Below are 20,961 nucleotides of genomic sequence, written 5' to 3'. Positions count from 1 at the left end.
ACATTGGATCAGCACTAGATTTCTTTTCCCGAATGATGCAAATAAATATTTTTGTTGGTTAGTTTTTAATCACTGGGAGTTCCTTAGAGTGAGTCATATGGATCTTTTTTCCCAGTATGTGTCAAAGACAATTTCTGTGTGTAGCTCTCAAAACTCCTAAGTGAAACTTCTCAAACTTCTTCTTGTGTATGATTCATCAAAGTGTTTGTTTACTAGTATAGTGTAACTATAAGGTGAGTAACTCTTATAAGGACATATGACCTGCTACAACTTTTTTCACCCTTCCAGCACCTAATTGACATGAAGCTCTAAAGCAAGTTACTGTAAGAATGATTTTAATACATTTTTCCTAGTGAAAAGGAAAAATGTCACCAACCTTAGTGTAGTATGTAATTTTTAAGGATTTTCCCTGAATCTGTGTCACATGTCATTATTTCCTTTGTTGGTAGGTCAGTAGTGACAAAAAACCCCATGCTATACACTAGCCTAACATCTTGGCATAGTAAAAATAGCAGCCAGATGTTCAGGAGTATGAGTAGATTTACTTTGATTAAGACAAGAAACCTTTAAACTTATACAGATGTCATTTGTGAGGGTAATTACAGTGCCCTTTTACAAATGGACAGATTGGTAGCTGGATATAGGAAAGCCTTGGACTTTAGTGTTAGAAGCATTCACTGAGTTACTGTGAGAGAGATAAAGGTGAAATTTGTAATGTGGGCACATAAATTGAGATGTGCATGTATCCCTCTCTGACATCCACATGAACCAAGGCCTCATAAACTTCATTGGCAAAGGGCTTGATTCAGTTGGTTAAAGGTAGGCATCTGTGTCATCCGAGACTCACCTGGAATTCCAGTCCGCATGCTGCGTGGGCCTGGCGTAAATGACAAACTAGAGGTAACAGTGTCATCCTCAGCGGGGAGATAGAGACCACTTGGTGTCCTCTACAGTAACTCACATGCACTAGATCCCTTTGTTTAGGCAAATAACTCACATCAGAACTTCACTGATAAAATAAGAGCTGAATTGCCTTGGTCACATGCAGGAACCTAAATGTGATGCCTTTCTTAATCTTGAGCTCAGACCTTGGGATTTCTGGAATACAGGACCTTACTGCAATGAAGACTGCTTGTTTGCAGTTGAAATTCCCCCTTTGCAATTACATATGGTAACACTTTTTGTTGAGAAGAAATAAAATGAAACAAGACAGTATTTTATTGAACATGACTTTTAAGTTTCTTTTTGGGTACCGTTTGTAACCTTAGACTGCTAAATGGATGGAGAGAGTGGTCATGTAGCATGCTGAGCTTGTCACCCTGCTGTGGAAGTGTGAGATTACAGTGGTTGCTTGCCCATTCTTGGGGCTAAAGGCCCATATCCTCCTCAGATGTGGGCGAAAACACAGTGACTTGCTAGGCAATCAAGTATTGCTACTTCTAGGTCTTACAGAATCACAGAATATCCTCAGCTGGAAGGGACCCACAGGAAATCACTGAGGTCCAGCTCCTGGCTCTGCACAGGATACACTTAGACTCATACCACGTGCCTGAGAGCATTGTCCAAATGCTGCTTGAACTCTGTCAGACTTGGTGCTGTGACCACTGCCCTGTTCCAGTGTTCCTCCACCCTCTGGGTAAAGAACCTTTTCTTAATGCCTAACCTCAGTCTCCCCTCATACAACTTGATTTTCCTTGGGTCCTGTCACTGGTCACCGGAGAGAAGAGATCAGTGCCTGCTTCTCCTCCTCATGAGGAAGTTGCAAACTGCAATGAGGCTTCCCCTCAGTCTCCTCCAGGCTGAACCAACCAAGTGACATCAGCCACTTCTTGTATGGCTTCCCCTGCACGCCCTTCATGATCCTCATGGCCCTCCTTTGGAAACTTTTTATCTCTTTTATATTGTTGTGCCCAAAACTACACCCAGCACTTGAGGTGAGGCTGCCCCAGTGCAGAGTGGGACAATCCCCTCCCTTGCCTGGCTGGTGGTGCTGTGCCTGATGCACCCCAAGGCAAGGCTGGCCCTCCTGACTGCCAGGGCACTGCTGGCTCACATTCAATCAACCAGGACACACCCAGACCAGGGTGGGTCTGGGTGTGAGGGCAGTCTGGCTGCAATCTCTGCCACCCCACTGATGACCAGGTCGAATGAGCTGACCCAGCTGGTCTGGTGGGTGTTCACTTCCCCCTCAATGCTCCATGTGCATCCCTACCAAAGCTGCACCCTGGCTGAAGAGGGTGATCTTCCCCATGGAGATAGTGCTCTTCATCTGTCAAGGGTATGCAGCAGCCCTGCCCCCTGCTAGAACCAACCTCCAAACAAGTTCAAGGTCTATGGCTATTTATGCGGCAGCTGCAGTTTCTCTAATGATTTTGCAGTGACTTGCCTGAGAGCTAAAGAAAATGTTTTCTGAGTGGTCAGGACATCGAGGTTGTGCAGTCTGCAGATCTGTAGTGACAAGAGATAGGCAGATATGTTTTCTCTTGGGAGTGTAAGGGCTAAGAGTCTGTTAGGTGCTGCCTTGTCTTGTGAGCAGAAAATATCCTGAGGGAAGTTCTGTATTAGGGCAAAGAGTTTTTTCTATGTTTATTCTTTTCATTAATGACTTACAGCTTCTTCACAAACATGTATGAATTTTCAGGTGTGTTCAGGTTCATACTTCTTTCTTTTGTAAAAGGAGACCACAGCATTATTAAGTACTGGTTGTTTATTAATGCATTCATAAAACTTCACAAATGTTTAGTCATACATTAAAGACATACTTTTCTGTGACAGTCTGGACTGTCACAGAAATAAATAGTTTATAATAATTGTCTTATTTACAGAAATAAATATTTATCATAGTATTCTTATTTCAGTTTTTAGAATGCATCATTTCACTGAACTAGTCACAAGAAAAAAGGTAATAAATGCACAGTTTTCCAGATTTTAGAATGGATAAAATGGAAAAGATCCCATCAATAATAACAAACGTTATTACATCATAATTTCACCTGTAGACGTCAGTATAAGTGTTACTGTAATGAAAGACAATACAACATTAACATTACTTGGAACCACAGCTTCCAGTTGTTATTCAGGACCCACCACAATGCTGCAAGAAAGCAGAGTTTATTTATTTTTTAGCATAAATTGCATTTCTTTTTTGACCTCTGGTAAAAATTCTGAATAAAATACCTATAACCTATTAACCTATAATTAAATGTTTGTTTATATGTGCACCTAATAGTGGTGAGAAAAAATACCCAGAATACTGGGAGAGCTGAGTGTAAGTGGTGGGAAGGTGGCTTTATCACAAGAATTATATCTCTTTTTGATAACATCCAAAGAATCATTAATGTGTCATAGGTACAGCTGCATAGAATTAAGTGCCCTAAGAGCAAACCAAATAAATCCTCAGTCCTGTGCTGCTGTATGTGTCAGTTTTTAAGACAAGCACTGTGTTCCCTGGGTAGTTGTGTTAGCTTTAATGACTTGCTTTCCTGGTGACTTTATTCAAATTGGGTAAGTTTTTTACACAACTGTAGGAATTAATAACTTTCTGTCCTCAAAAGTAAGAGAATCGATGAACTTGTAAAATGTCATTCCCATAAAAAGTTCTGTAATCATCAGATTATAGGTAGTGCTGGAGTGAAACCAATTTGTGTTTCTTCCCCACAATCAAAGGCCTTTGGTCTTTTGAAATGGAACCTTATGCAGAGAGGAATTACAAGATTTATGGAGTGAGATGGGAAGGAAGGAAAGGAATTGTGACTGTGTCTGAGATGCCAAGTGTCCTTAATAGAGGGGTGTTCTAGGCTATGTAGGTTTCACACAACACAAATTCATTAGCAGAACTTATTTCTTATTTCTTACTTATTTCTTATTTCTTACAAATTTCTTATGTATGTATCTATAAATGCTTGCATTAATGCTATTTTAATGAATATTATTAATGAAGAAGCATGATGAGAAAATACTCAGAGTCCTACCTGAATTCAGGCTATGAGCCTAGCAGTCTTTGAAACATCAGTGGATTAATATATTTCAGCCCCCAAAAATGCCAGTTTATCTATTTATTTCATGGGCTATAGTGTTATAACTGTTCAGTGTTTTCCCCTTATCTTGTTTTCTTTACACAAAGGTTCTCTAGAGTCCTCAAGTCCTCTTGTATAAAAATGAGACATTCACTGAATGTGAACTAAGTGATTCATGCCACCCTGGTGGATTGGCTGAAGCAACTGGGTGAGTTAACAGGTGTATGAGTGTTTATAGTAGCTTGTGGTTTCTCTTAAGTGATGGTAAATTAATTTTCTTTGGGATAATACTAGATCAAACAGTCTTGAAAAGTTGTCTTCCTGAATCATTCTTGGCTACATAAGTGTATCCTTATTATTTTTAGATAATTGGTAAAGACTTAAGTGTTGTAAAATTTGAATGAATCAGATTCAGATTACAATTTGCAATTGATTTAGTTCTTATCTACCCAGATCTATAAAAGAACTTTGGAAGTTTCTCAGCTACAGTGAATTTGTTTTTAGAATACAGCTTATCTGTGTTCTCTGTGTTCTAATTGCAGATAGGTTTAGGGTTTTGTTCTTTCTGATTTTACAGTGATATCACTTTATGGTGTCTAAAATTCTTTTGTAAAGTGTACTGGTGGGATTGCAGCCACCATTTTTTACTTCAAGATCACTTTCTAACACAAATATGGTTTGTATAGATCGGTTGTGGAAAGCTCTTTCCATGAAACAGAGTTCAAATCATTGCACAGATTTCTAAATTACAGGTAATGTATAAAATTGTACACTGAATGTGTTAATTCCCATTGCCCCCACCCCACTCCCCAACCCCAGCAAGGAGTGCACAGTGAGAAATGCTGTTTCTATGGTAACTGTCTGCCAGGACAGAGTGCTGCAGACTGAAATCCTTCTTAGCAGGCAGAGTAAATGCTTTAATGAGTACTTGGAATCCAATTTCAGTCACTTCCATATTTAGGCACTTAAAAATTATGTTTACATTTTATTTTATGTTAATTGTACTTTACCTGTGAGTAAACTGCCCTGGAACACTGCTGGATCATGTGAAGTCTCTTGGACACAAAGAATTTTGGGAAAAGGCTTCATTGTTTCCTACAATCAAGTTTTTCTTAAATCCAGCAATATCCCAGTAAGATACAAGAGATGCTTGGTTCATTAACTTCAATCTCCTGATTCTGCAGGAGTCCCTGGCATATAATTTTGTGTCCACATCAGGCTCATGAGATCTGAAGATGTCTTGGCTGGTTTCTTTTAAGAACAAACCCCTGGTACATGACTGCATTTATTTTTCTACTAAATGGAGTTTTCTTATTTTAAATTTAGTCTGTACTCAAACACATAGGAAATTAGGGCTTCACTGTAATATATTTGTGTTCCCTAAAATAAAAAAAAAATATTGTCCTCTCTCTGTAAATATGGGACTGATGCTTTCTTTGCTTCATCCTGCACCTGCACTGTGTCTTTTAACTCTTATTTCTAGGAGTAAAATGTTACATGCTCATTGTTTGGTATTAAGAATAATAATTTGGAATCTTTACCACCTTACTTTTTTTTTTTAACATAGCAGGAAATGTGTACAACAAGTTGGTTAGTAAATATCAATTATTGGTAAATAAGGCTCCCTTCAGTCAATGTAAGTAGGAATAAATTGAAGTCTTAATCAGAAAGCATTTTTTTTTCCTTGAAAAATCTTAAATGGGATCTATTTTACCATTCACAAATAGTATTGTTTATTCTAGATATTTTCTCAAATAGTGTATGTCAGTGCTACTTCACACTATGTAAAATAAAGCACTGTGGGTCTTCTCTTTGCTGATGCATTTTATATTTATGTGGTTAAAATAAAAACATTTGGAGTCCTTTTCTCCTCTATACTTCAGAGGAGAAGGATATTCTCAAAGAAGATCTAAATAAGGGTGATATTGTGCAGTGGTCTTGCATATGGAACACACTAATAGGACCTTTCACATTTAACAAAAAAAAAAAGAAGTGAAAAGTTGATATTTACCAGGGACTAGCATTGTTGTGATGAGCTCTGGAGTTTCCAAGAAATCCACTTTACATCTTTGGAATGCCTTGCTGTAACTCATTTGAAGGTGGCTAAATAATTGTAAAAAATAAAAATGTAACAGTTTTTTTTAAACGGGCCCAATTTTTTAAATGAACGTAAGAAATTTCACAATTAATGTTGTACAGAGATTCTGTGCTTCAAAACTTACAGAGATAGTGGGAGAGAAGACCAGATAAGCTATGAAGTGTCTGCATGTTATATTAAACACAGGTTTTCTTTGTGCAGCTTGCTGTCAGTCTGATGCTCATCTCTTGGTTGTGACCCAGTACAGTGTTGACATGTGTTACCAGTGTTCCTGAGTCTTTGTGATAGGAAAACCAGTAAAACTGGGGTTTTGTTTGAAAGGAAAGCAACAAACCTGTTCTCCATCTCCCTAAGAACAACTTCTCACTACAGAGTTAGGATCACAGAGTTGGTGTATTTGAGTGCCTTAACTAAATGTAGATAAGGACAGTCCTTTTGTCTCTACTCAGTTCCTTAGTCTTCTGCCTGCTGGAGGCTAGAATTCAGCCCGTAGGATGTTTAATAATTTCTATTTTGGGCCCAAAAGAGACACTCTGGGAGTCTGTCGGATGGGTTTCTATGGTGTGGATTGGGAAGTTTTGGGAGAGCTCCCCATAACTCCTGAAGTGTGCTGCAGGCTGGCACATCTTCTGTTTCAATAATTGTGTCTTTTTGTTTCTTCCTTATCATGACGCTGGTGATATTTTTGTCTTCCTGGTTTTATGTCTCTGATAACTAATATCCACCTAATGCTATATCTTTATGTACTCACTTTCGGACTTTTTCTGTTTTGAATAATCACTATTGTCTTTCTGGCATTTTTACTTATGTTTCAGTATATTCAAGTCTTTAGCAACTAGAGCATTGTTCTGAAGTATTAATTGTGATATATTTAGCAAAAGATCAGTTAGCAGTATTTAAAGTAATTTGTACTGTCTTTCTACATAATTGATTTCTAACCTTAAAAACTTTAGGTATTAACAAAAAAAAAACAAACCCAAAAACCCAAAACGCCACCAAAGTCCTGACACTTACCTATTCCAGGCATTGCTGTTTTCCCAGAACTCATAAACAATGAAGTGGAAATTACTTGGAAACTTCTGTATGGAAATACTAAAATTTCACAATATAACTAATTTAATGAAACAAAACAAAATTATTGGACATATACATTTTATTCCTAACTGCTTATCAGTAGGAACAAATGCAGTGATTTTTGAAAAAAACCCCCACATAACATAACAAAACAAGAAAATCAAACCTGATACCAACCCAATTAATAAACTTAATAAATGAGTGATCATAGTGATCATATACTTCAAATTATATGAGCTTTTAAAAATAAAACTCCTTGTATATTAATTTTTATTAATTAATATTTTTATGAAACTAGTTTTTCATATTGCTCCAATAGTGTAATTTATCTAAACAAATACTAAACAGAAAATCAATCAAACAGCTGTTCAGGGAAGATAATCTAATAAGTAGAAGTTATCCTTTTGTATGAGAGATGCATCCAAGTGTCATAGAATTTAAGTGCTTTGACAGCTAATGGAGTAAATGAAATATACATATTATGTAGTGAAAAGCCATATGGGCTGATACCTGCTGCAGATACACTTTTGAAATAATATTTTGCATACTAGTTATTTGTTCTTAAGTTATTCAAGTAACAATTTCTCAGCAGTGAAAAATGACCCACAGAGTATCTGTTGATCCTCTACACAGGGTCATCCTGCTTATTATCCTGAGCATAAAAGCTTTATAGTGTGTAGGGTACTTATTTACTTGGGTACTCAAATTGGTGTTTAGCACAGAAAGTATATATACAGATTTTTCCGTGTGCCCAAGTGTGAGATTGCTGACCTCACTAATGCTGTGTTTAAAACTGGTCTCAGCTTATGCTTCATAATGTAGTCAGCAATGTTTTATGATTTATGGGTTTTCTGCTGCTGTATGTGAAAGTGCATGGTAAAATGGCAAAAATATTAAACGCTGTTGGATAAAACAGGTCACTGTCAATTATAGCTACCACAAAACCCATCCGTTAGGTGGCATTACAGACTTAACAAATGCCTGTAAAATTGGGAAAGAAAGGAACTTTCTGCCACCATTTGTTAACTTGCATTCTGAGTTACATCACTTCTCCTCCCTGACAAGTCTGCAATCACTGCAGTGTTTGGCTGGATGTTCATTTCTGGGAGTAGGCTGGGAGGATGTCTTATTGGGGTTTTTTTTCATCTCTTGGCCAACAAGAGAATTTTATTTTCCTCGTCAGTCTGCCTTTACAAGTAAACCACTGAAGAAAGATCACACTCCTTCCAGCTTAATTTTTCTGGTGTATGTGAACAGTACTGATAAAATCCTAAATGTGATAATCTCACAGCAACAAGAGTCATAAATTAGGGATATGATAGGCACTCTTTGAAGCACTTGACTAGATGGGAAGATTCTGTATTGTGTACACATTACAAAAATATCTTTTTCATAATGGTCTATAGTATGTATGATAGTACATACTCCACTATGTTAAATTCAGAAATCAAGTACAGTGGTAAGACACTAAAACTTATTCTCAACCCAGCTCTAATGTTTTATTAATTCTAAAAGGAGCAAATCAGAAACATAGTTTCATTGAAAATTTTGCTTTTTAATTTTTCCAATTCTTATTTATGAACTAAAATTTTATAATGATAGCCTAAAGGGAAGATTCTGAAAGCTTCCAAGCAGAGAACTGGAAAACAAGTTTATAAGTTGCTCCTTTTCCAGGTGAGCATAAATGAAGGATGACAAGTGAGTTTTTCAGTAAAGAATATCAGCCTGGGAGCTTCCAGAAGTCATGAAGACCTGCAGAGCTGACAAGCCTGAAAAGATTGTTTAGCATCTTTGGGATGAACAATCATTTTGTGATAGTACCTAAAATCTGCACATTCTCTAATCTCTTTCTAGTTCTAGGTGTCTTTAAAAAGCTCTGTCTTACACACACACATAACCCACTAAGAAAGGTGTCATAGGCTCTCTCTTCATAAATAATCCCAGTTATTAAAGAAAAAAGACTACATTTCTTCCTTCAGCCCAAGGACAATAACCCTGTACTTACTGCAAGCAGCCACCTTGAGCAGAAGTAGATTCCAGGCACTGCTTCAGAGCAAGATGGAATTCCTCTCCTTTTTCTTCTATCACAGACATCTGGTGCTGAATGATCATTATGTGCTGATACAAAACCATGACAATATTACTGCCACAGCTTCCTCTGATTTCCATGATAGACTCAGAAAAGTCTACCACGAAACAATAAAACAAACCATCATAATAATAACAATAAAACCACAACCATAAAAGAAAACCCACAGAAGTTTCCTTGAAGTTTGCAGTCCCTGTTTTATTCTTCTAGAGTGGAGAAGCAGAAATTCTCAAGCATGGCTTTTGTGTCTAGGCATGAGTGTCCACTTCAGACTGTTGTTCTAACTCTGGAGGAGAGAGTCTTTTCAGAAGAGGGCAAAGCAAAGGTTGGTCTTTGAGATGTTCAGTAATAAAGTCAGTGTGTTTCCTTGAATGAATCTGTATGCCAGCAGGTGTGAGGTTTGGGATAAGAGCATATCCCCACAACCTGCACTGGATGCATTGTTGCTTTTATTAAGGTGCTTTCATAGTTTTTACCTTTTGGAGCCCTGACCCTCCCCTGACTGAGATGCCCAAGATAGCCCACATTAAGTGATTAATAGAGAGGGGGTTTCCATCCATAGCTCTGCAAGAAAATGAAGTCTTTATAAACAGGACTATGGAAACAGTCAGGAGTGCAGAAGACCTATTTATCCTGAATTATTATAATTATCATGTAGGTCTTTGAAGTAGTTTATTTATTGATTAATCTATTGAAGCTTGTCAACTTTATTAATGGAATATTTAAAGCAACAAAATGTGCTTCTTAATGAGTATGACTTAATTTCTTGTACAGGTTTTTTTACTTGTTTCTGCCTTGATTATGAATATTATTATATCATGGATTATATGCAGCCTGTGTAGCGATACTGCATAAGCTCATTTAAAAAAATCTAATGCAACTCCTGTGATTAAATAATTTATTCATGTGTATTTGATTTACATTTTGTTAGGTACAAATGAATGAATGTTAGGTTCATGAATTTAGGAATGCTAGTATATCAATATTTGGAAATAAACTTGTTAAACAGAAAGTTTGTTTCTGGTCACAATTTTAGTTTTGTAGGTTGTAATGAGCACAAGGTACTACTCTTCCATTTTTCTTCACAGGATTTCCTATGGCAGTTTTGGGAGGGAGGGAGGCTGTACAAAAATGTTTAAAGCATGCTTGCAGCATTTGGAGCAGAGAAGCTACCACCCCATAAACATTGCTACCAAATTTGATAAATCTTATTAATTACACATTTTTCTCCCTTTTTGTGTTAAGGTTTTGGCTCACTCTATCCTTTAAAAACAATACAAAAAGTTAATATAAAGCTTTTACCCACATATTCAAAATTTTCTTCTGTTGCCTTTTGCGCAGTATATTCTGCTAACTAAAATGGATTCTTATCACTGGAAGAAGTGAGGATAAAGATGTTTTAAAATTATTTTTTAACAAAAGAGGCCAGGTGTGGTCTCAATGCCTGAAGTTTAAAAGAAAATGTCATAATCATTATCTTGAACAGTACTTACAGATCTTGCATTTTCTTCCAAAACTTCCTCTTCAAGTTGCTCAAGCTTTAGGTCCTTTGAGGCAATTGAAAAGAAAATAGAAATTATAAGAAGAGTCAATACTACAGCTATATTCCACTCTTACATTTTTAACAAACTATTCAATAATTAGATTCTGTTCTACCTCAAGAAGTTAAATATCTTCTTTATTAGTTCTAAGTCAAACACGAGTTTTCCAAGATCCTGGATGCCTCAGTGGTTAATTCCAGCCCAGGCTGTCTTGTAAAGTGTTATTTATAGTGCTTGTCAGGTGATTTTTCATTTTAACAAATCTGCTTGTTCCCAAATGTATGCTGGATTTAATTGAGAAAAGGCAGACACCCTCTCAAATTGTCTCATGGACTGTGGAGATGAGCAAGAATGGCAACTTGAAATGAACTATAAGCTACTCTTGTGCAATCATAAAACTTTACACAGAAGAAACTTCTCTGAAGGGAATTTGTGGTTGCAAGAGGCTGTTTTCTACCACTGAAAGAGATGCGCATGGTGGTCTAAGTCAGGTTTCTGAACTGCTGCCCTTGCTGTGAGACTGGGCTGGGTAGCAGCAAAGAGATGTGTCTGTGAGTGGACCTGGTACCAAAGTGGATGTGCACTTCAGGAATCAGTGACTCACACAAACACCAACCAGTAGCACACACAAAACCATTATTTACTTGCAGGCACATGCACTACCTCCTAACCCAGTGCCACTATGATATTCTGAAAAATACCCATATGCCTGAGAAAAAAAAAAGCAGATTAATTTGCAATAAGCAGCTGGAGCAAAACATGCTCTTTTAGTGGTGCTTCACGTCTCACTGAACACAGATCTTGTGCAACAAAGAAAAAAAATCTTCTTCCACTCCCAGCGTGGGTGAGGATCGATTAACCCCAGGTAGCAGCTGTTCTGCCAGCACAGATGCTGTTCTTGCTGAAAAGCCAACAAGAGATGTGCAGGTAGAATTCAAATGAGCAGAGGACCTCCACCTGCAGCAGGTGGCAGAGCAAGGCAGGAATGAAGTAGTCAGAAGCTGCTGTGTAGTTAAAGTAATGAAATGTGTGTGGGAAGGGAAAGACATCCAGCTTTATTGTCAGTGCAGACACTTTGGATAAAAAAACTGAGGGAAAAATGTGTATTCCTGAAGTGAAAGTTTACTTTCACTGCAATGTTTTTCCTCAGGAAACATAAGGAAAAAGAGAGGAAAGGAATGACTCCAGGAAGTACTGCAAAGTTTCTCTAAACATAGCAAGAAAATAATTGTTTTCTTTGCCAGTACATGTAAACAAAGCCTGGAAATAAAAATGGATTCAGCTCAGAGGCTTTAAAATGCCTTTGCAATCCTATGCCACCTCAGCTGAGAAGTGGTGGCTTCTGAAACTGCCTTTTAGCATGATTGTGCAATCCTTTCTAACCTGTTTTGGGGCAAAGACAAAAAGAGGAGTTTTAGTAAAGGCAGCTGGTATTTAATGCCTCTCACAGTCATATATGGCTGTGAGATACAAATTCAAGCAGATGCAAAGTTAAACAAAGGTGAGTATAGATATGTTATCTACTGGAAAAATAAGACGTATGGAATTGCTATGTTTTATTAATCAAGTTTTATATTGACAAGGAGGTAATTATGGGAGGTCTATGCCCTTCCACTGTCTCCCTTTGGCACAGAGCCCCTTTTCAAACTCAGGTTCTCTTGTCATTTGTCTGTAGGAAATTTGATCATTTTATAATGTCCTTATTGTAAGTTTATTTACCACAAAATGTTTGGCTGCTTTCTGTAACATTTGCACCGCATTATTGCTGAATGCCAGGTTTATTTCTTCTTAAAGTAACATTCTTTTCAATGTTTTCTTTTGGCATCAGTCCATGTCAGGTGGCAACTGTGGCAGGGCAGTGAGCTGCTGTTTTCAAAGCTGAGTTGGGAGTAAAGCCAGACTTAGCTTTCATGGTGGACTTTGACATTTCAAAATCCAATTAATATCTATTCAGAAAAAGATTAAGTTGCTACTAAAATGTCATTAATGTAGCGACTGCTGGGTAATTGCCTTTCCCATGCAGAAATGGCCTCCAGGAGGAAGCACTCGGACAGAGGCTCACTGGTATTCCCTGGCCAGAGCTTACTGCACTGAGCAGACCACGAGGAGTGCGGAGCACAGCAAGAAGCAGAGTGAGAAGCTGACAGAAGTCATGGACAGTGCCACAAGGAATGGCCAAATTTCACAGCCGGTTAAGGAGAAGTGATATGAGAGACTCTCAGACTGCAGGGATAACCAAAGGGAATACTGGGCTCCTTTTGAAGCAAGGCCAGGAGTGCTGGGGGTGGCCATATGCATCTAATCAGTATTAAGGCTGAGATAACAGAAATACCGAACTGGGACCAAAGAGGAAAGGTAATTAGGGACATTTTTTTTCATTTGGGAAGGAGGAACAGAAGAGAAAGGTCAGTACGCTTCTCTTGCTGAGACCTGTGCCAAGTCACCACCATTTACTGGGATTTTTTTGTTAAATGCCTTACTTAATTATTTTCTGTGTGTGTAACTTGCTACTGAACTCAAGCTGGACTAGTGGTTGAGTAACAGGAGACATTTTTCTGCCTTGACCCAAGGTCTGAGCCAATGCCTGGGAAAGGAGTATGGATCCAGCCACATACAGTAGATGACAATCATCATGGAGGAGTATCCCAACCAGCTAGAAAGAAAGAACAAGATCACGCTGTTTCATGTCCCTGTGAGCGCTGCCTGTGTGTGGGCTGGTGAAGAGACCCATGCCAATGTCTTTGCAGTACAGTCAAAGCCTCACTGCTGGTGAGCACTGACCTGTGGGGAGGAACAGCATCAGCTGCACTGGGACTGGAGCTACTCCTGGGTCTGAGAGCACTTCAACCCAAAACCTCACCTCTAGGGGACAAGGAGGAAGAAACACCCTGGGTCTCAAAATCCACTGAATTCAGCCACTCCCCTAGTATGTATCTGAAATTATCTGTCTGTCCTTAAAAAAGGGAAAATTAATGCTGAGAACAACTTAGGAATTTATAACCTTACTTTCCCTCTGTTGTTCTTTCTTCTCAAAAAAAAAAAAAAAAAAGAAAAAGAAATAATCACACACAGATTATAAGACAACTTTTGAACACCACAGTAGAAATCAAGTCTGAATAATAATGAAGAAGAATAGATGTTTTCTGTACTGACAGATGTGGCTAAAGATTTTACAAGCACTGGGAAGCCCTGGCACTGTTGATCAGATGGATGATTTGTCAGACTCCTGGAGGGCTCTGCTCTGGTGTGGGAGCCACACAGGTGATTTCTGGGCTCTGGGGACTGCTGCAGCCAGCTCCCAAAAAGATTTGCATCAGACTTTGGTTGAACTGTACTGACAAGAAAAGGGGTTTAATCTTTATAAATTAGTATTCTCTGATGGGAAAGGAGGAAACAAAACTTTCTGTCAAGCTTTTATGGGAAAGTTTAGAGAGGAAGAGGAAAAGATCAGATCCTAAAAGGGAGAGGTTGTAGCATGCTCCCCTAAACAAGGACTACTGAATACATTAGCATCCTCCAGTCATAGAATAATACAATTTTTCACATCTTTATGAAAAGTTCAATCTGTGGTGATGGGAGGGGGAAAGGGAAGCATGGAAAAACAATGTCATGAATAGGAAAGAGGAAGGTGGAAGAAAAATGTAAGTGTTTAATAAGTGTTAGCTCTCTTAGGTAATGTTGCAACTGGGGCACTGAAAACATGTGTGGTTTAAGGATTGCTTTACTGAAAGTGAAAGAAGAAACAGGTGAAAAAGCCCACACACCTTCTTTTCCAGTCTATCAATTAGCTTCTGGAGTCTGTTTATCTGGATTACCCATTGGCTGTCTTCCTCAATCCAACATTTGAAAAACATAAAAGATAAACTTTTACAAAATGTTGCTAAGTTGCTTGTAGATAGTGTATTCCTGTATTTTATTAAAAAAAATTACCCTGCAAATTTTTTTGGCTTTTCAAAGATTGCGCTGCAACTAGTTTAATATTCATTTAGGTGAAACTAAAGGAAAGCATGATTTGACTCTATGAATGATTTTTCTTTCTGTTTAAGATACAATAGAAATCCAATACACAATGAAAACTACATTCTGGATTAATGCAAGTGCTTTTGAAATCATGCTGGTAATGGAAGAAAGTTCTGCATCCCCACTGCAGGTATATTCCTGCCTGTGTAGTGACCTGATCATAGAATCATAGAATGGTTTGTGTTGGAAGGGTCTATAAAGGTCGTTGAATTTCAACTCTCCTGCCACGGGCAGGGAACCTTCCACTAGATCAGATTGCTCAGTGCCCCATCCAACCCAATCTGTTGTGATACAGCAAGGGTGGAGCTAGACAATACTGTTCTAGAAAGGCACAAACATCAGGGCTATGAAGGTGCTGAAGGGTCTTGAGGGGAATCCATACGAGGAGCAGCTGAGGTCATTTAGCTCATTCAATTTTGAGAAGAGGAGACTGAAGGAAGACCTCACTGCAGTCTGCAACTGCCTTTGCGGGGAAGAGGTGACATGGGTACCCCTGCCTTCTCTCTGGTGAGAGTGGCAAGGGACAGGACCCAAGGGAATGGCATCAAGCTATGTCAGGGGAGAATTAAGTTGGATATCAGGAAAAAGTTCTTCATCCAGAGGGTGGTTGGACACTCAAACAGGCCCCCCAGGGAAGTGGTCACAGCACCAACAGTTCAAGAAGCATGTGGACAATGTTTTCAGGCACATGGTGTGATTCTTGGGTATGGCACTATACAGGGCCAGGAGTTGGACTTTAATGATCCTTATGAGTCCCTTCCAACTCAGGATATTCTGGGATTCTGTGAGTCCCTCTAATGTTTCTGGAAATTTTGGCTTTGCTAAAGTCTCCTGAAAATTGTCTGCCAAATGAAAAGGAAAATACTCAAAGAAACAAATATTTGCATTATTAAAGAAGTTTCTGAAATCACTCACCATGTAAATGTGTACATAAGTGATTGCATTAAGGAGACAGGAAGGTTACTTATCAGAAATTGAAAATTTTTCAACAAATGCTCTTGCTATGCACATTCACTCACCTTCTCATTTCCCAGCTGAGAGTTCTTGTGGCACTTGCATATATTTTGATCAAACAAATAAACCCTAATTCTGAGAACATACCACAGCTGTGGTTGGTAGAGGAGGCAGGGTTTGGCTTTGCCTGAACAGGTACATAGGCTGGGGAAATGTTATCCTGAGCCTTGGGTGCATATACACACCACAGTGCTGCTGTGCATGTGGGCAGCTGGCAGTAAGCACAAAGACCAAGTGCCAAGACAAACACAAACCTTGTGTAGGAAAGTAGACAGCTGTCAGCTATTAGTAGGCTATTAGCTCTTTAAGATTACACCAATACAGTAAGTGGATTTGGTAAAACTTGCATTTGTTTGGTTTCTTCTGAATTAGGAATGCAGCTCTGTGACCTTCCTGGTTAGGAACACCAATTCACAAGAGACCAAACGTCATCCTGCATCACTGCTCTCAAAGAACAGCATCATTTGGTGAGTGGCAGGGAGTGAGTCATGAATATGAGTGACAGAAAGGTCCTCAGCACAGGGTTTAAAAGGAAGAGGTCAGCACATGGTCCAGAAGTGAGCTAGACCCACTAGATATTTTGTTGTTTCAGTCATCTTCATGCCTTGATTCTGGAACATGTAACTAAGCATGGAGATGTCTTCACTGCAGCCTCATGCTTAATGTCACTGCTTCCAAAGTATCCCATTTACCAAAGTTCTCTATCATTTTCCAAGCAGAAATGCTGCTGCAGAGTTGCTGGGTTTTTTTTTTTGGTTTTTTTTTTCATTACCTTAAATTAAATATTATTTTCTTTCAGGTTTTGTATTTTCCCTTTCTGTTTATTATTTATTCCCCTCAGCTGAGATGTGAGTCATGGCAGAAAACTTGGTTGTATATAAGTAATAGCCTTCACCTTTTAATTCATGTTTGCAGGCAATACAGATTACCTAAAAAATGCTGAATCAATCAAAACCACACAGTTTGGCCCACAATTAAGTTTTTATCTTTTATAATTTCAGATCTATGGATATGCATTAATTTTACTCAGTTTTCAGTTAGTATCTTCTATATTAAATTAAAATTGTCTTCTGTCAGTAAAGTATCTGAGTTAGTTACATGTCTAAACTAAATTTTTGAGAGGAAGATTTGTGTATATTTTTCTGTATATATGTCTATATGTTTAAAATGTGAAATGCCATACCTGTGCTAGAATAAGGGTTATTTGATAACAGGCTGTTGTTCCTCTGAAGCCTTCGAGCTAAGCGTTTTCCTGGCCACTGAATTGAGAGCACTTCTGCTTTTGTTGGATCTTGTCTGCACAGAAACACAGGAGACTTCTTAAGGAAAAATATGTGGGAGAGCTATTCTCTCTCTGTTCTCAAAAAGTGCACTTCTACGTTCCCTTTTGAATTAAATAAAAATAAATACCTATTGAGAGTACTGAATTATTTTCTGGATTTCCACTATTATTTATTAGTTTTGATAAGGTCACTAAAGAAGTTTTTAAAAAAAAAAAAAAAAAAAAAAAAAAAAAAGAGAGGGTTAAACTGGCATAAACCAAAATCTTTGAGAGAGACAAATCTCAAGGTCAGTATCTGTGCATTATGTGGTTCTGACCTGACCTAAGTAGTCATTCATTCTTCATTCACAGGAGTTTTGCAGCATCACTGCAGAGGAACTGGCATGAATAGAGGTGCACAGACACTGTGCATACTCGGTGCACCCTCAGGCTTTCAAAACCTGATTCCTGCTCAAGATGCTGGCACAAAACCAGGAATTACTCCTGTACTTCAGGGATCTCAAACTTAACAGCAAACGAAACAAGAAAATGATATTTCTAAAAGTAAAAGAAAATTACATTTCCAACAGAAAGGTCTTAAGATCTTTGTCCATAAAACACAATAGTTTGTATTTTGCTTTCCCTATTGTCTTTAACAATAGCATAATGAGGAAAAAATTCCATATAATCAAGTAACATTTCAAACCCTCATCACAGAGATCATTGTACTAAATTGTGTTAAAACCCTTGGATGGATAAAGGGTACCCAAGCAATTAAGAGTTTATAGAGCTAGATGTTAACCAATAATATGGCCATATATTCTAGGGAGAAACTGTGACAAGCAAAGCCTGGCTATTTCTTTTAACCTGGAGATCATTGTCCATGAAAAAAAGAATTATAAAGCTGTCAGTTATCTTAGTAATTTCAGAGCTCTTTATATTGCAGTGGTTTGGTTTCTACATGTGACAGTAAACTGTCCAGGGATTTAAAAAGAAGTCAGCAGAACCTAGCACGTACCAAAATTATTGCCCTACAGGCAACCCACCACAGCATAAAATGCATTCAATTTTAGGAAAACTCCTGTTAGTGGTTTCCTAAAAAGTGTCTCCTTATTTCTTCTGTTATTGCCTATATCAGATTTCCGGGTGAAACGTAAAGCACTTGTGGAGGTTCTCACTCCTCACCCCCTTCCCTGCAGCTGAAGAGGGTTTGCTCACCTCTCCTGCTGGCTCTGCTCCTCCGTGTTTTCCGTGGCACACTCCAGGGAGCTCTGGAGGGACTGCAGCTGGTTCAGGGTCTCCTTCAAAAGAAAGCGAGTCACAAACTGCTCCAAATTGGAAGCTTCCTGATAGTCCTAAGAATTACATGAAAAAAAAAAAAACAAACCAAAAACCCAAAAGGTCAGGCTTTGCTTACTAAGTTAGAAATACACGAGGGAAGGTTCAGACTTAATTCAGGAAGGAAGCAGGTTGGATGTTTCCATGTTTATAAATGTAAACCATGTAAGCTACCTTTGTTGATGGACAAAAAGACCTCTGAATTTCCAGGTGTAGACACAACTCCCACTCAAATTGGGAGGCTCAAGTACTCAGTGACACAACACAGTTTCTACTCAAAAGACCATTTTCCTTACATCCTTAACTCCAGTTGATGGCAGCATCACATTACTTCTGAAGTGTGGAAAAACCAAAATAAAATTGACAGCTGCAGAACTGAATTTAAGGTTTTAATTCAGATCCACTCTTGTGAAAAGATCTTTCCCAAACCCACTCGCCTGTCTTAGATATTATGGGAATAGTCTTTGAGCAAGGCACATGCTTAAGATACTCCCCAGAAAAATCCCACCAACAGCTGGCTGAAGGACTGTCAGAAGGCAACAAGAGAGGTTGCCTTCTGAATTTAGCATTCTTTCACTGATTTTTGTTCCTTTAATTACTTTTGAAACCATATATCTGTATATGTCACAATTTAATTAAATGCATCTAAATTTTGTTTAAACTAGAGTTTGGTTATTATAAAAGTTTGCACCTATGCTTAGCAATTTGTAGTGGTTCTTTGAATAATAACATTTCCAATTTATGGTATGTATCAAAAAATATTTATGCTTTTTTTTTGTGCAGATAATTTCAGAAATCAATTTTCATGCCTGTTGTCTCCCTGGCCCAATAAATCATGTTTCCATGACTGGGGGCAAATTTGATGTTTCTGGCAAGCTCAAATCTGCAAAACTCCACTATGTTCCCTTCCAACCATGCCCATTAATGTGATTCTGTGATTTGGGAGTTCTACAGTAATATGTAGGTAATGCTTTGTGAGGAGGGCCACCTTTACAACAATTTAAACATCCTCTTTCTTTTTTTTTCTCATTAATAAATGTAACAGAGAGGACAGAACAGACCCCTAGAGCCTCTGCTTCTCTGTTGAGGTCACATCAGGAACAGAGACAGAAAGCAGATTTACATCTCTGAATGAATTTGTTGGCTACTCACTCAGCTGATCTTGAAAACCTTTGGGCACAAATCAATCTAAAACAGTGTCATAAAATATGAGGTGCCTTCAGAGAGAGATTTCTCTAGTCACCACATCCAAAGAGAGATGATGGTCCCCACCTCCAAGCTTTAAAGAAGACCTGTCACTTCAATGGTGTTGCCTCCTACACTATCTGAGAACCTATTTGAGTATTTTTGGCAATGCATATGGGTATTCTTAAGGTATTCCATGTTCTTTCCAATGTGAATTACAGCTGAAATACCGTTCTGATTTTTGGACTTCTCTTAAAATTTTCCCATGTATGTGTTTGCAATCAGAACACAAATAGAAGATGTTTAGAAATTGGAATGTAAAATGAAGGATTGTCATATAATTGCTTTAGAAGCATTTTGCTTTCAGATGAAAGCAATCTTTTCACAATATCTGTTACTAAGTTAGTTCTTGTTGGAAGACTTCTGCTGCAGAAATCTCAGGTGTTAAGCTACCCATGAATCATCAGAAATTACTTATGTAGTCAGAAGCTTTGTGGTCTTCATTTACTTATGCTGTTTTGTGCTGTCACAAACTAATCAGCTGCGAGTCACTTTCCAACAAATAATTTTTAATTGACACAATTTTAAAATAGATGCTCATGAGAGATTGTCTGTCTACCTCGGGGACTCACACCAGTCTATAATAATGTGTATGGGAACCTTTCTATGATTTCTTAATCTTTTTGTGCAATACGAAAGCTGTTATTTTATTTTTCAAAACTGTCTCCATTGTAATGGATTTAAAATTTCAGTGAACCTGACAGATCATTTAATTTCCAAAAATTTTGATTTTCTGGCATGTTAGAACAACATGTATGAATCTGTGCAGCATGGACAGATAATTGAAATCTTTCAGTGGAAATCCAAGGTATAGTTTAATTTATTTTTCAGCTTTTGCCATTGCTCTTGGAAATACGTGAAGAAATCATCCCAGAACAGACCATTTCTTGTAAGTTCTTGAATTGTGTTTTAAAATTCTGGGCATCCAGAAAGTAAATGTTGCAAATATCTCCATAAAGCTTCCTGATGATACTCATGGCAAGTCTGATACAGACATGCTGAATTACAACCTAATTGTACATCAGTATTGTTTCATTTTGAAAACTCTTTGGGTGGGCTCTCACAGGTATGGGGATCATATAAACATTAGCTGTGTAATACTTGCTGCTGTCTGAGGCTTCTTCTAAATCCTTGAGAAAAAAAAATTACCTAGAAAAGTTTTCCTGCATCTTAAAGATAATAAGTTTGTTTTTTTTTTTTTTTTTTTTTTTAATTAGAACTACTCCGAGTTTGTGCATTGCACTGGGATTTAGTCTTGTTTTCTT

At 38.0% G+C, this 20,961-nt stretch overlaps 1 protein-coding gene across 1 annotated transcript in view; it reads right to left on the bottom strand.

The window, feature by feature from the left end:
* Nucleotides 1–9,193: 9,193 nt before the first annotated feature.
* Nucleotides 9,194–20,961, bottom strand: part of NECAB1 (N-terminal EF-hand calcium binding protein 1) — a 48,604-nt gene continuing 36,836 nt past the window's right edge. Inside the window, 4 exon segments of the mRNA XM_072924814.1 lie at nt 9,194–9,306; nt 10,771–10,824; nt 17,036–17,148; nt 18,332–18,468. Coding sequence (XP_072780915.1) covers nt 10,811–10,824; nt 17,036–17,148; nt 18,332–18,468 — 264 coding nt within the window. The 3' untranslated portion in view covers nt 9,194–9,306; nt 10,771–10,810.

This window comes from Taeniopygia guttata, chromosome 2 (genome assembly GCF_048771995.1).
Source record: "Taeniopygia guttata chromosome 2, bTaeGut7.mat, whole genome shotgun sequence".
Lineage (NCBI taxonomy): Eukaryota > Metazoa > Chordata > Aves > Passeriformes > Estrildidae > Taeniopygia > Taeniopygia guttata.
Note: the sequence above shows the minus strand (reverse complement) of the source record. Positions and strands in the feature narration are given on the sequence as shown.